General features: G+C 39.2%; 1 protein-coding gene across 1 annotated transcript in view; it reads left to right on the top strand.

Annotated features, from left to right (window-relative positions):
* Positions 1–15,554, top strand: part of KCNH8 (potassium voltage-gated channel subfamily H member 8) — a 303,346-nt gene extending 287,792 nt beyond the window's left edge. Inside the window, exon 17 of the mRNA XM_006161869.1 lies at positions 14,760–15,554. Within this exon, the coding sequence (XP_006161931.1) occupies positions 14,760–15,464 (705 nt within the window). The 3' untranslated portion in view covers positions 15,465–15,554. The remainder of the gene's footprint in view (positions 1–14,759) is intronic.
* The last annotated feature ends 385 nt before the right edge of the window (positions 15,555–15,939 follow it).

Genomic DNA, 15,939 nt, shown 5'->3' with positions numbered 1-15,939 from the left:
TATGTTTTTTTAAAAAAAAAAAAAAAAAAAACTATTTCGGGACCAGGAAAAAAATTGTGTTGCTTTTTTTGTCTCGTTTAAAACTCCATTATCAAAAAATCCTGTGCTGAGGAAGTGATCTGCCAGTGGTTCAAAGGGGATGCTGCCTAGAGCCCTGGAGCAAGCTCTACTGACCACAGTACCATGGTGGCTTTCTCTTAGACCTCGTAGGAACCATGTTTCATTCTGAGTGTTCATCACTCAGTTGTTCTAGGAATAAAAGAAAGGTTTCTGCATTGATTCAAATAAGAAATTCATCACCTACATTTCTATGTTTTTGTAGACAATGACTTACAGTAATTAAAAATGAATCATTTAAACTTTTCAATAACCAAAAATAAAAGGGAAACAAGTTATGAAAATCAATTATGTATTACATGGGAAATATTCTGTGGATCCTTTTTTTAGGAATTAAAGATAAATAGATATATTTATAAAAATGAGATTCTAGGGTGCATAATGAATATTTTGTTTTTCCTTTTTAAACATGAAATATTTTAAACATATAGAAATTTATATAGCAGATGGCCAAACAGCTATCATCTATATTTAACAAATAAAAACATGTTGCAATATTTTAGATGTTGTGCTAAAGAAATAACATTTTTATATCATTTAGAACTCTTCTTCCCTAGTTCATGAGTGGTAAAACTCAAGAAAGAGAAAAAAAATTTCAGTGAATCTTAAACATGGTTATTGTAGGAATTAAGGCTAAATTAGAAGCAACACATGAGCAAATAATGCTTTATGGAAAATAAGGAGGGACATTTAAAACATTTAATCTAAATAAAGATATTTTTTAAAAAGAATTGAGGAAAAGTGACAAATATTAACAATAAGCAAAAAAGATCTAGCATGCAAAACACAAAAGTCTCTAAAGAAGAAAGTCAAAATTAAGGGAACCAAATAAACACTAAAATTGCTATTCCAATTAAACTCTCCCGAAATCTTTGAAAAATAAATATTTAAAACTACTCATCAAATTACATATTCTAGTGGAATTACTGAACTCTAAGTTTTAAAAAAATTGTTTGGCAACATAACCAAGAAGGATGTTAAAAAGGACTTAGGAGAAAGTTAGATCATTAGACTTTTAGGCAATAACATTTTCCACAAGATAAAGTAACATAAAATGTGTAAGATAGATAACGTGTAAAAATAACATGAAATATATCAGTAACATATACATCTGTGGTAATGTAGTTGAATCCACATGAAAAAGTCCCTGGTTCATGTCCCAGAGCCTCTCATATAGGCTGAAAGAGAAAAATTATGTAATCAAATAAATAATTGAAGAAATCAAGGATATGAATCTTCATATATAATTAATGAAATGGAGTTATCCTCATGCTACAGCAATAATGTGCTGCTCAAGGGAAGCCAGGTCCCACGTGGCAACTGTAATTTGAATCTCCAGGCCAGTTGGCCCGATACATGCCAGTCATGCATGCCAGTGCCAAGACCCAAAGGATTAAAGGACTGGAGGAAAGGGACTGTGGTTTAGTCAAGCCCTGTGGAGGGTGCTCCTCTTTTCTCTCTCTCTCTCTCTCGCTCTCTCTCTCCCTCCCTCCCCCCCTCCCTCCCTCTCTCTCTCTCTCTCTCATGAGCGCACATGTCCTAAGGCAAAAATCACTTGGAAAAAAAAAAAATAACCAAACAAACAGCAGTGGACATCTCTACTGCCTAGATTACAGTCTTAAAATACAAGCCAGGGGTTCTAGGATAAATGGTCATTTCCACTTTCAAGCCATGAAATACACATGATGAGTTTGGAGCATGTTAATATATCAGACAGCAAGAAAGCTACCAATCACTACAAGGGTGATTTCAGAAGAACTCAGAGCCAGTATGAAGAGTCTCCCACTAGCCAAAGATAGGACTTCAAGCTTCAAGAAAGACAATGTATTAAAACACATATGTCTAAATTCAAGAATTTCTCAGAATTTAAAAAAGATTATTGGTCAACTTTGGAAGATAACAAGAAATATTATTTAAAATTGAACTTTATGAAAGAGAAAACCACACTTTTTTGTCTTTCCTATTATTAATAGGGGAAACCAAATAACGTATAAGGGAAGCATCTTGGGGCCAGCAGACGGCATAATGGTTATGTCACAACTCCCACATGGCCAGCCTTGGTTCAAGTTCCAGACCCAGTAGCTTGAAATTCAGGCAGAGCATGAGTGTGTGCATGCCTAAAATCCCAAGAGGAGAGTGGAGAAGAAGGGACTGCAGCGTGGCCATCCCTCCCGAGGGGTGATTTCTTGCTTTCTGTCTCTTTGTCTCTCTCTCTGGCAAGTACACACACCCTACAACAAAAATCTCTCTAAAAATAGAAACATCTTTTTATAAAATTTTAGCTAAATAAAATTATGGAATTAAGTAGACTTTGAATTAGCCTATCACCACTTAGCTACTTCTGGTAAACTAATGAATGAAGGAAATGTGCATTCCTGGTTGCTAACATCACAGTAAGAATGACAACCAAAACTCATGTGCTTCCTAAAAGAACTTTTCATCTGTAGGTTTTTCAAAAGAAGAAAAGCAATTTAGACCAAACTTCTAACTCTTACTAAAAGTCAAATAGATGATTAGCTAACCAAAGAGACTGTAGTGCCACAAGAATCAAAAATGAAGTATTTGTCAAACTCACAGAAGCAGAGGATAGAGTAGTGATTACCAAGGCCTTGGGAAGGGTGGGAACTGGGGACATATTGGTCATGGGATACAAAATTTCACTTAAACAGTGGAATAAATTCAGGAGAGCTATTATACAACATATTGGTTATCTTTAGTAACAATATGTTGTATACTTGAAAATCACCAAGAGTAGATTTTAAATGTTCACACTACAAAACAAAAAGGGTCAAGTATATGAAGTAATAGATATGGTAATTAGGTTGATTTAGTCATTCCACAATGTATAGTATACATTTATCAAAACATCATATTAGAGGGACCAGCAGTTAGCATAATGGCTATGTCGCTGAACTCCCATGTAGTCAACCGTGGTTCGTGTCCCGGACCCGGTGGCTTAAAACTCACGCCAGGCGCATGTGTGTGTGTGCCCAAGATCCCAAGAGGAGAATGGAGGAGAAGGGATTGCGGAGTGGCCATCCCCCCTGGGGGGTGATTTCTCGCTTTCTGTCTCTATGTCTCTCTCTGTCTGGTGAACACATGCACCCTATAGCAAAAACCTCTCCAAAAAAAAAAAAAAACATATTAGACACCATAAAAATGTATAATATTTATCTTTAATTTAAATTTTTTAAATAAAAATTATTGTTAAAAAATAAAGAATAGAGACTACCATTCTAGCCCTGGAACACGGACATCTACTGAGAGCTTATTGAAAATGAAAAATCCCAGGCCCCAACCCAGCTTTACTAAATCTGAAGAGACTACATTTTGTCAAGATCACCAGGTGATTCTTATGTACATTAAAGCCTGAGAAGCACTGTTCTATCCCCCTGGCATTCTAAGAGGAGACAGACTTTGATAGGGCGTTCATTGACAGCAATGAGGATTCCTTAACCAGACAGCAATTTAGGTATTAACTGAACTTTGTCATAAGAACCAAATAAACAGATTAGGAAAGTAAAGTACTGGATTACCATGGTACAACTGAAGTAATAAAATTATGTCCAAGGGCCTGAACTTGCAGAAATTCAACAAAGTCATTGAAGTAATTCTTTTGAGACTATAACTGGTCATTCTGTTTTGGTAAGGCTAAACTTGTCATTCTCTTAGTATAATAATTATTATTATTATATTTCTTCTATAGGACATGTGTGCTTGCTGGAGAGACAGAAAGACAGAACACAAGAAATCACCTCCCAGGGGGGATGGCCACACCACAATCCCTTTTCCTCCATTTTCCTCTTGGGATTTTGGGTGCACACACACACACACACGCGCGCACCCAGCATGAGTTTCAAGTCACCAGATCTGGGACTCAGACCTCGGTTGACTACGTGGGAGTCTAGTGATGTAAACTTTATGCCATCTGCTGGTCCCTCTCTTAGTATAATTTTAAAAACATCAGCTGCAACTGCAAAAACAAAACTCTGAGTACCACTCCTAAGTGATCCTTCACCTCCCAATATTCTAGCTCCTCCAGCTAGACAAAGATTTGCAACTTCTGTTGGTAATGGGATTGAAATCCCCATCTGGTGAAATATATGCAAGTGTAAGTATGATTATCATTTTAGCTGGCAGATTAAAGGATTGTCATTTGTTTTTAAATGCTTTGTGAAGCGAAGAGCACGGGGATGAGTTATGCCTATCCCCTTTGTAGTTTTGCCTGTGTGCGCAGTGTGATCGAACTTGTCTGAACCCTATGGTGAATATGCAACGTAACAAAGGATTAAGTGAAAAAAATCACTTAATTACCTGAATCATCGCTTGTGAAAACATGTTTGTGTTTGTGGTAAGGGGAGAGTATTGGTGTAATTAGTACTCCCTGAATTTAGGAAAATGGTGTCTAAGAGGAAAATGTGTGCATGTTTGGCACAAATCGAGTGATGGGTCAAGAACTCGTCAAGCTAAGAAGATTATGTCAACAGATGCCTTCCCCATCTGCTCACTGCATGTACAAAAATGGAAATCACATTTTTTTCTCTTCCTATCAACTGAAGTTCCAGTTTTACTCAAAGCCCATGAATCATACCATACTAATAGCCATGACAGAGAAATTTAAAACATGTAAGAGGAAGGGAAGCTATTTTTATATGAAATGAAAGGTATCGTCAAAGACACATTTTTTTTTTCCTGGCCTTTATTAGAAACTCATGCTTCTGTTCCCAAAAGGCACGATCTAAAGATATACCAGAATGACAAGTCTGTGTTTGCACTAAAACGCATACAATCCAACTGTAAAAGCTGACAATGCATGGTGTTACTGAAATAACTGGTCACCAGCACCACAAATGGACTTTTTGAACCATGTAACAACACAGTTGTTCTAAAAATCTCTCCCATTTTGAAATCGTGCAGACTTCCATGAGACAACAACTCTTACCTGCTAGAGGTATAATGATTGCTTCTGTATCTTGCAGTGATATTTAGGGGATGCTGGTAAAAGTGAGTTATTTAAGTTTCATTGAAAATAACAGAAACTTGGGACCAGCAGATGGTGTATTGGTTATGTCACTGGACTTCCACATAGTCGATCACGGTTTGAGTCTCCAACCTGGCAGCTTAAAACTCATGCCAGGTGTGTGTGCATTCACGCCCAAAATCCCAAGAGGAGAATGGAGGAGAAGAGATTGCAGCGTGGTCATCTCCCATGATATCTCGCTTTCTGTCTATCTCTCTCTGTCTCTCTGATGAGAGCACATGCCCTATAGCAAAAATCTCTCTAAAAAATAATAAATAAAAAAATAGCAGAAAGTCATATTAATAAATTCACTGTACAATTTACTATGAATTACATCATTATGTGTCAATATTTATAGAGTATCTACCATGTGGCAAGAGCTTGAGTTACCATAAAGAATAAAGGTCTGTCATCCCTATTCTTCCCACCCCTTACCCCCATATTGATTCTTATTAAATTCTAATCAACATCAGGATGTACATCCTTATCTCTTGACCACACGTCCTTTATAGAGAATTCAATCCACGAGACTGCAATGACTTAAATAAGATCTTAATCAGCACTTTTCAGTGGCTTCTGTTATTGCTGTTACTGTTTGCTACTGCAACAATCCATGCAGGGCAGTACTAAAAATGTGAGACTCTTCTAACAGTATATAAAAGTGCTAATAGAAATGGTGTATCTTTCCACTGAGGTAGAAGAGATATATAGATACCTGTGATTTTAATCATCTTTGGGCTAAATGTTTCATGGATCGGTATACTTTATCATGCTGAAGTTCTGAGCTGAGCTTAGTTCCTGTATTGCATTATCAATCCCAGTCACCTAGAATTCTGACATAATGCTAGTTATAAGAGGACTAGCGTTTGAGATCTATTGTATTAGTTAATCCTCGCAACAGAACCCTTGTGGAAATACGATGTGAAGGAGTCTGACAAGTAACATAACATCAATGGAGCTAATTAAACATGAGAGGAATAAACCAGATTATCTGAAAATGGAGGGCAACAATGACTATTTCTAAACCAAAATAAGTTCTGAACAAACCTGGATGAGGCAGAAATCAAAAAGTTGTGGTAGTTGGTAATTCTCTTCCTAGGAATAAGGAAAGATCAGTGTGTAGTCTTATGGTCAGTTGTCAAATCTGTTGCCTATTCATGGCAGGAGGTATTGCTCAACAGGAGCAAATGCCCTGCCTACGAACCTGGAAGACACTTCAGGATTTCTGTGGTGAGTGCATGTTACCAGGAGAACAGAGAAGAGAAGAATCTTTAGGTGCTCCCAAGATTTGGATGGGAAACTGAACCCAGATGGTGTTTTCATCACTTCTTTCTAACAGTTGGGACTTTGGAAAGGATAGAGAAAGCCTAGATGTGAACAATTGGCTATGCAGATGGTCATGGCAAACTGGTTTGGCCAACAGTTTTAAATTCCAGACTGATGGATTCTGATCCACAGAAGAGTAAGAATAAAGAATAAGAGGAAAAAAAACAAAAAAAAAAAAGAGAGAGAAAATGGATTAAGAAAATGTAATACACAAATAAAAGAATGTATACTAAGTTATGTTGTCTTTACCCACTTTCTTCAAAAGCAGAAAGAATCAGTCACATCTGAAATAGCTATCCAGAGTACCAATCAGAGAAGCAAAAAGTTTGCCAAATTTCAGTTGATAGGCAACTGAATAATTTAATTGAATCTGTCACTTGGTATTCACTATGTAATTCTGAGATCTAGGAATCAGTAAATGGAAATTTCCCAGAGTTAAAAATACCCATGGAAATCAAGTTTATGCTACAACAAATGACAAAGCAGTAAGATAAGTAAAGTCTGCCATAAATCTTGGCCAACAGAGACTCACTTCTATAATTTCAAAAGGAATATAATAGAAGAAAAGGGATTCTTAGTGGAAATACCACCTGCTAGAAACTAGGGGAGAGTCAATGCATTTTGGTTTAGGAAATTTATATGTAAAAACTTTAAAACTCATACATACCTGCTTTCAATACATGTACTTGGAGTAAAGAGGGCCAGTTATAGATTTACCAATATAATTTTCTAGTAAGCAGCTTTACCCCAGTTTATTTATGGTAAAATTATGAGATAAAATAAAATTTGAGAACCAAAAAGTCCTTGAAAATTGCAGGCATTGCATTCATTTTACATTCAAGATCAACTGAGTACATGCTATGTTCTAGGCATTGTCCTAAGTCCAGGAGTTACTGATATAGATAGAGTTTTGAACCACCCCCCTCTCAGAAAAAAAAAAACCTCACAGCCTCGCTGGGGACAGTTTGTAAGATGCAAGCAAGGCTAAGGGACCTACGGAAATAAATAGAGTTTTGACCCCCCCCCCCCCCAAAAAAAAAAAAAAAAAAAAACTCACAGCCTCACTGGGGACAGTTTGTAAGATGCAAGCAAGGCTAAGGGACCAGCAGATGGTGTAATGGTTACGTTGCTGGAATCCTACATGGTTGAACATGGTTCAGGTCCTGGACTTGGAGGCTTGAAACTCACGCTGGGTGCCTGTGCATGCATGCTTAAAATTCCGAGAGGAGAATGGGGCTGGGGGGGGTGATTTTTCATTTTCTGTCTGTCTCTGACTCTTCGGGAAGCACACGTGCCCTATAGCAAAAATCTCTCCCCCCCCCAAAAAAAAGATGCAAGGATGAAATTTCTATGCAAACATCAAAAAGAAGTCAATAGTTCTACAAAGAAAACCAAGTACAGTCATGACTTGTTATCCGGGGGGTGGAGGGGTTAGTATCTACCTTCCACAAATAGTTTGACTTTTCAGAATTTTCTGGGGGTTTGTTTTTTGTGTTTTTTTCCCAAATATTTTCAATCTGCTGTTGTTTGAATCTGTGGATACAGAACCTATAGATATGGAGATCAGACTGTATTAAAGGAAGTTTGAAAGGAGAGAAGAAACTTACAAGGTAGCAAGGGGCAAAAAAGAAGAGCCCCCAGTCAGGACAGTCCGCACCAGGGCAATGAAGTGTAGATCTCATTGATTCAGTTCCTCCTTGGAAGGAGGGAAATATAAAACATGGGGCCACTAAAAATCCCCGTATGCTTGTGAAGGGGTTTCTAATGCCGGCTCAAAAAGTTATTGTGTTTTTTAATATGAATGACAAAACTATTGAAAGATTTTAGGCTATTGAGACACATGAGAAAAGTGGTTCATTTGATCACAATGATTCCGTTTGCTTTTTATTGAGCTATTTCCTTGTAAGTCTTGTTCACAAAGTAGCACTAGTAAATATTTTTAGCAAATGTATAACTTCTTACCATGCTGTGAAGCAGTGCTTAAGCCTTATCAGTCAAAAAGTAGAGACACTGCATTCTTTGCTTTTTACATTTGATTAAGACTGAGGGTTTTTTTCCCATTTTAGAATGAATTTTGTTAGCAAGCCCAGCAGGAAGCAGTAAACAAAACTGCAGTAAAACTTCTCTGCTGTTATCTGTGACAGTATATTGTCACCTTTAGTGTCACCAGTTCCACCTCCAGGAGATTCTGTCTCTCCTTTTGACAGCTGGTTTTGTCTTTGGAAAGGGAGTGATTTCTTACCCAATGGGAATTAATTTCCTCATGTAACTTTAATAAGGTGCAGGGGTGTGTCCCCGGAGACAGAGTGACAGAAATCTTCCCTTAATAAATTGATCATTATTATCTAGAGCTGAAAAAAGGTCTATTTCCTTGAGTTCTTTGTTCCTTTTCGTGCAAGCTAGGATAGTAATTTGTTTTCTGAAAATGTTGATGCATGTTTCCGTTCTTGGAGCCAGTCAAGACTCTGGATTTCTTTTCAAAGTTCATGGCCTAGAAGTTACGGCAAATGCACAGGAAATGTTAGATGACGAGAAGGTAACCATGGGGGCCAGTGACTATGGGAGCTAGCTCTCACGTGGCTGACTACTTTGGTTTGAATTCTGGATCTAACGGCTTCAAAAATGCTGCATGTGCATGTCCCAAGTCCCAGAAGAATGGATAAAAAACAAGGGAAGGATCGTGGCCTGAACATGACCCACTGAGAGGCATGGTCCTTCTTCCTCTGTCTCTCTCTGGAGAGTGCATACACCCTCTGGAAATTTTAAAAAGAAAAAGGAAAAAGAATGTGGCCACAGGGAGGTATTTCAACCATGGGGGGAAAAAATACCTTTTTATTGTGAAAGCTGAAAAAGAATAGTTCATCAAAATATGTTAGTTGCCAGTTTTTGCTCTATGGCACACTTTTTTGGTTTTGTTTTGTTTGGGGGTTTTGTTATTTTTTTTCTGCATTCATGTAATTTGCAATGAAGGCATTTTACTGTTCAGTCATTTTTTTAATAGAGGTTGCATTATTTACTTATTCAATGTTGAATTCATATTTCAAAAACCTTTTACCCATGAGGCTACCTTTTTTGGGTCATTGTGTTCTTTACAAATTTTGGTCATATTAGCAAAAATCTCTCTTAATCAATGCCTCCATTTCCATGTGATAATATTCTGTTCTATAATAGAATGAGTAACAAACTTAGAAACCCTACATTTTACACGTAAGACTGTCAATCATTAAATTAGCCACCTTAAAAATGTCATTTTTGAGCTGACCCCTTGACCTGGTGGTTCATAGCAGCTGACCAACTGCATGGTTTGAAACCCAGAATCCGATTTTTGAGCTGACCCCTTGACCTGGTGGTTCACAGCAGCTGACCAACTGCGTGGTTTGAATCCCAGAATCTGTAACTTGAGAAATATGCAAGGCACATGTGCATGCATGCCCAAAATCCCCCTCCCCCAAAAAAAGGGAGATGAAAGAGACTGTGACCATGCACACACGCCCGGTGTGAGTTTTAAGCCACTGGATCTGGGACGCGAACCGCGGTCGACTACGTGGGAGTCCAGCGACATAGCTATTACGCTAACTGCTGGTTCCCGAGACCACAGGCTTTTGAGTTAGATGGATTTTGTATAGAATCCCAATCTCACCCTGTGTATCTACCTGAATGATACTAAATTACCTTTCTTAATCTCAAGCTTTCTCATCTGTAAAATAAGAATAACAACTGTTAACTTCATTTTTGGTTGTTTTGAGAATATTTGATAATTTATTTTAGGTATTCACCAGGTGCAAATATTAACTCTCCAGAAGTATAATTTAAAGAACAAGCATGCTTGTTTTCTTCTGAGTAATTTTAAAGGTACTTTATTTCTGAAATAAAATCACATCTCTCTCTATAAAGAATGCAGTCTGCCTAGCCTGGTGCAGTAGGTAGCAAACTGAACCACAGTGCTGAAGCCACATGATTGACTGTTTTAAAAAAATAATTATAATAATAATAATAATAATGATTGGGAAAAACATAGAAAAGTTATTGAATGATCAAGCGGGGAGATTAATGTCTCTGTATTGACTGACATGCATGGCATTCCCTTTTGAAAAAACAATGTAATACACTGTAAAGTTATATGTAATCCAATGTAATATAAAGAAGATGATGATAATAAAAAATAAAAATAAAAATAAAAAAGACATGTTAATATTTTTAATATTTATTTATTTAATTTAATTTATTCATTCATTTTATTACTTTAATTTGGCCAGAGAGGGACACACACAGAGATAGAGAACGCAAGAAAGCAAGCCACCAGGCCCCGGACTCAAACCATGGTTGGCCATGTGGGAGTGTCTAGTGCCTTAACCACCACACCACCTGCTGGTCCCATATCTCTGAGTCTTAATGACCCTACTTTATAGGTTGGGAAATAATAATCCAGCATTATGCATTTTAGTACTATAGGGAAGAATGTACCTGAAAATACATTGCATTATAAATTCAAACCTCTATCGAATGCTCCAGTTGTTGAGACGTGGCTAAATTTCAGAACTGGTCTATAAAAGTCCACTTGAAAACAGTATTATTGTGAGCAGAGCTGGGGTAAGTTTGACAACACACAGAAATGAATGTCCCTTCGGTTGTCTCATTTAGGGGCAGTTTTCTGTTGTGAATGTCTGTAGAGGAGAGGTTCGGTGATACTGGTTGAAGTGTGGTCCACGTGCTTTAGGGTGGAGGCTTGGCTGGTGATGAAACTGACAACCTGTAATGAACATTTCAAGGCACACTGAATCTTTCTCAGACTCACTGTTTCACCTCTTGAATGTGAGGCTAAGAGGTGCCACAGAGTTCCAAAGTTTTAGTTCTGCTGAAAAGCCTAGATGACTATGATTACTTAGCTAAATCCCTCAAATTCCCTGCCAGCAGCAGAGCTGAACCAGCTTGGGACTAGGAATTTCAGGACAAGTGTTACGAGTAGGTTGCTTGAACCACGTAAAAACCTCCTTCTGGACTTTTTTAAATGCCCGATTTTGAGTAGCACTACCTCCCAATGGGCCTGCCAGGAAGAACTAGTTTCAGAACGTACTCACAGAACTCCCGCGAAGTAGACTGAATTAAGTTGCTGGATGAATTAGGAATGTGTACTTAAATTTCGAAGAAAGTTTGCCCAAAACAAAACTCTTGGTTTTGCCGTCATTGAAGTTTATCTGCCTTCTTTTCTTCTGATGATTTAGTCAATGGGTTCGGCTGCTTCTGTGGAAGTTTTCTGGTTCATGATGGCAAAATCAAGTCAAAAGGAAGTCCTTTATAAAATGCAAAGTGTTATAACAATGAAGTTAAACAACTACTACATTGTGTTGGTGTTAGGAATTTAACCAAAGACAAGCAGATATATGTGCATATCCTGCTTTCTGAAATATGTTTTCCTCACTTTAGGACATACAAATACTAGGACTAGCAGGTGGCATAATGGTTACATACTGGACTACCATATGGTTGACCACAGTTTGAGTCCCAGACCCAGTGGCTTAAAACTCATGCCGGACATGTGTGTCTGAGTGCCCAAAATCCCAAGAGGAGAATGGCAGAGAAGGGACTGCAGTGTGGCCATTCCCTCAGAGGGGGGGTGTTTTCTCTCTTTCTGTGTCTCTCTCTCTCTCTCTCTCTCTCTCTCTCTCTAGTGAGCACACATGCCCTATAGCAAAAATCTCTCTTTAGAAAAAAAAAAAGACATACAAATACTTCTGAAAAGTTATATTTAAGTCAAACTTAATTTTCTGGTGGTATTCTGTGATATACTTGTTAAGAAAATAAGTCCGCCTATGAATTTCATTATCTATTTTAGTGTAAAACCAAGATTCCTCAATGGTTAAGTGTGTGAGGATTCATTTTATTACTTTAATTTGGCCAGAGAGGGACACACACAGAGATAGAGAACGCAAGAAAGCAAGCCACCAGGCCCCGGACTCAAACCATGGTTGGCCATGTGGGAGTGTCTAGTGCCTTAACCACCACACCACCTGCTGGTCCCATATCTCTGAGTCTTAATGACCCTACTTTATAGGTTGGGAAATAATAATCCAGCATTATGCATTTTAGTACTATAGGGAAGAATGTACCTGAAAATACATTGCATTATAAATTCAAACCTCTATCGAATGCTCCAGTTGTTGAGACGTGGCTAAATTTCAGAACTGGTCTATAAAAGTCCACTTGAAAACAGTATTATTGTGAGCAGAGCTGGGGTAAGTTTGACAACACACAGAAATGAATGTCCCTTCGGTTGTCTCATTTAGGGGCAGTTTTCTGTTGTGAATGTCTGTAGAGGAGAGGTTCGGTGATACTGGTTGAAGTGTGGTCCACGTGCTTTAGGGTGGAGGCTTGGCTGGTGATGAAACTGACAACCTGTAATGAACATTTCAAGGCACACTGAATCTTTCTCAGACTCACTGTTTCACCTCTTGAATGTGAGGCTAAGAGGTGCCACAGAGTTCCAAAGTTTTAGTTCTGCTGAAAAGCCTAGATGACTATGATTACTTAGCTAAATCCCTCAAATTCCCTGCCAGCAGCAGAGCTGAACCAGCTTGGGACTAGGAATTTCAGGACAAGTGTTACGAGTAGGTTGCTTGAACCACGTAAAAACCTCCTTCTGGACTTTTTTAAATGCCCGATTTTGAGTAGCACTACCTCCCAATGGGCCTGCCAGGAAGAACTAGTTTCAGAACGTACTCACAGAACTCCCGCGAAGTAGACTGAATTAAGTTGCTGGATGAATTAGGAATGTGTACTTAAATTTCGAAGAAAGTTTGCCCAAAACAAAACTCTTGGTTTTGCCGTCATTGAAGTTTATCTGCCTTCTTTTCTTCTGATGATTTAGTCAATGGGTTCGGCTGCTTCTGTGGAAGTTTTCTGGTTCATGATGGCAAAATCAAGTCAAAAGGAAGTCCTTTATAAAATGCAAAGTGTTATAACAATGAAGTTAAACAACTACTACATTGTGTTGGTGTTAGGAATTTAACCAAAGACAAGCAGATATATGTGCATATCCTGCTTTCTGAAATATGTTTTCCTCACTTTAGGACATACAAATACTAGGACTAGCAGGTGGCATAATGGTTACATACTGGACTACCATATGGTTGACCACAGTTTGAGTCCCAGACCCAGTGGCTTAAAACTCATGCCGGACATGAAAAAAAAAAGACATACAAATACTTCTGAAAAGTTATATTTAAGTCAAACTTAATTTTCTGGTGGTATTCTGTGATATACTTGTTAAGAAAATAAGTCCGCCTATGAATTTCATTATCTATTTTAGTGTAAAACCAAGATTCCTCAATGGTTAAGTGTGTGAGGGCCATGTCTCCTTTGAGATCTCAATGTTTCACCCAGAAATTAAACAGAACACGTACTGAATAATCCGGGCTATAGTTCTGTGGAGTGTGGGACTCCTGACGGGTCCCAGGGCTCCCAGGTGCCCCAGGATGCTTACCTGTCCTTGCCCACCTTGCACATCTTTTTCTTTCCAGCTGTAGCTTTCCCTTTTTTGGAAATTCTCTCCATGGAAAAGTTGATGTGAGGTCCCACCCTCCCCATCGCTGAAGGCACATCGATCTCTGGATTGATGATAAGTCGAGATCTCAAGGAAATGGCAATGCTAAGGGCCACCACCCACTAGGTGTCTGCCCAGTCAGGTAGCAGTGCTGACTGTGGGGAGTGTTGACATGCAATATCTGCCACTCTGCATTGCTTCAAAGTGTTGGGATACTTTGGTGAACCATTACTGTGCATGTCTTCCAAAGGAAGCAAAAATTACTATCGGCTTTTAAGGGGTGATGGATCCATGTCTCCAATTCTGCTCAAGAATCTCAGAATCACCAATTGAGAGCCCCAAAGTATTTATGTCTCTCTAGGCTTCTTTGAAATGAGAATGGCTTTTTTCTTTTAAGAATTATTTTATTTTATTCATCATTATTATTTTTTCTATTTGACCACAGAGCAGTGGTGGGGGCGGGGGTGGGGGAGAGCATAAAAGCAAGCTACCGAGTCCAGGATTTGAACCGTGTTGGCCATGTGGGAGTCCAGCGCCTCAACCACCACACCAACTGCCAGCCCTTGATTGGCCTTATATTAAGATGTATGTATGTCCATCTACAGGCCCACCCTACTCATGCACTCCTTGAGCTTGGCTGGAGTTGGAGTTGGAGCAGACCTTCAGGAAATCTCTCTTCTCTGCTTCAGAGCTCTGAAGGCTGGTCACTACCATGCACCTCTAACGATTGCCTTTTGCTTTGCTTCATCCACACAGGTAACAGCACTGACCCAGGAGGTCTCCCAGTTAGGCAAAGACATGAGGAATGTGATACAGCTTCTGGAAAACGTTCTGTCACCTCAGCAGCCACCACGGTTGTGCTCTCTGCACGCCACCTCCGTGTGCCCTTCCAGGGAGAGTTTACAGACCAGCATGAGCTGGAGTGCACACCCACCTTGCCTGCACTTGCAAACAGGTGGGGCTGCGTATCCCCAAGCACAATTTTGTCATGGTAATGTCACCTCAGACATCTGGAGTGTTGCTCCCTCCTCTGTGGGAAGCAGCCCCCAACAAACTGGAGCTCATGAGCAAAATCCTGCAGACCGAGAACTTTATCATTCTCCCAATCTTGATTATTCACCTTCCCATTGCCAGGTGGTCCAAGAAGGTCATTTGCAATTTTTAAGGTGCGTTTCTCCAAATTCAGATACTACACTGACACCTCTGCAATCCATTTCAGCAACTCTCTCATCCTCTGTCTGTTCCTCCTCGGAAACATCTTTGCACCTGGTTCTCCCGAGCAGATCTGAGGAGGGCAGTTTCGGTCAGCACGCTGTTAGTTCCTTCAGTCTGGAAAACTTGCCAGGATCTTGGGACCGAGAAGGCATGGCATCAGTCTCTACCAAACCCTTGGAGAACTTTCCACTGGAAGTTGTCACAAGCACTGCAGAAGCAAAAGATAATCAAGCCATACACGTATGAGACCGGCATGGACGACGCAGCGGCCAATTTGAAACCCACCACTGCATGACCGCTTCAGTTTGCCTTTCTTGCCTCTGGCGGGCACAAAGACCGAGCAAAGTTGGAAATTTTGCAGAAGAGAGTGTGAGGTGCCAGGGCAAGGCAGAATCACCTCCATAGCGAATTATTTCTAGATCCTAGAAGCATATTAGAAACATTTTTCTGTACAGGTATTAACTTACTGGTCTGTTTGACAGACTTTGGTAAAAGTCCAAAGACCCTGAGGGTCTGAGCAGCTAGAAGTCCCCTACAAAGAATTTGTGGGTTAGATTTGTCCTAGGTGGCTTTTGTAAAGTGCAGCAAAGGTTTTTCCTGAGTGCCTGTTTGTCATTTCTGAACAATATCTATAGCACTGTTGGCCTCGGGAGTGCACAGCTCCTGCTGATCTTTTTTTTTTTTTTTTTTTATGTGAGCGAAAGGACAATTTTCACTCTCT

Source organism: Tupaia chinensis, unplaced genomic scaffold (assembly GCF_000334495.1).
Source record: "Tupaia chinensis unplaced genomic scaffold, TupChi_1.0 Scaffold139389_1, whole genome shotgun sequence".
Taxonomy (NCBI): domain Eukaryota; kingdom Metazoa; phylum Chordata; class Mammalia; order Scandentia; family Tupaiidae; genus Tupaia; species Tupaia belangeri.
The sequence above is the reverse complement of the archived record's forward strand: the minus strand, read 5'-3'. Positions and strand labels throughout refer to the sequence as shown.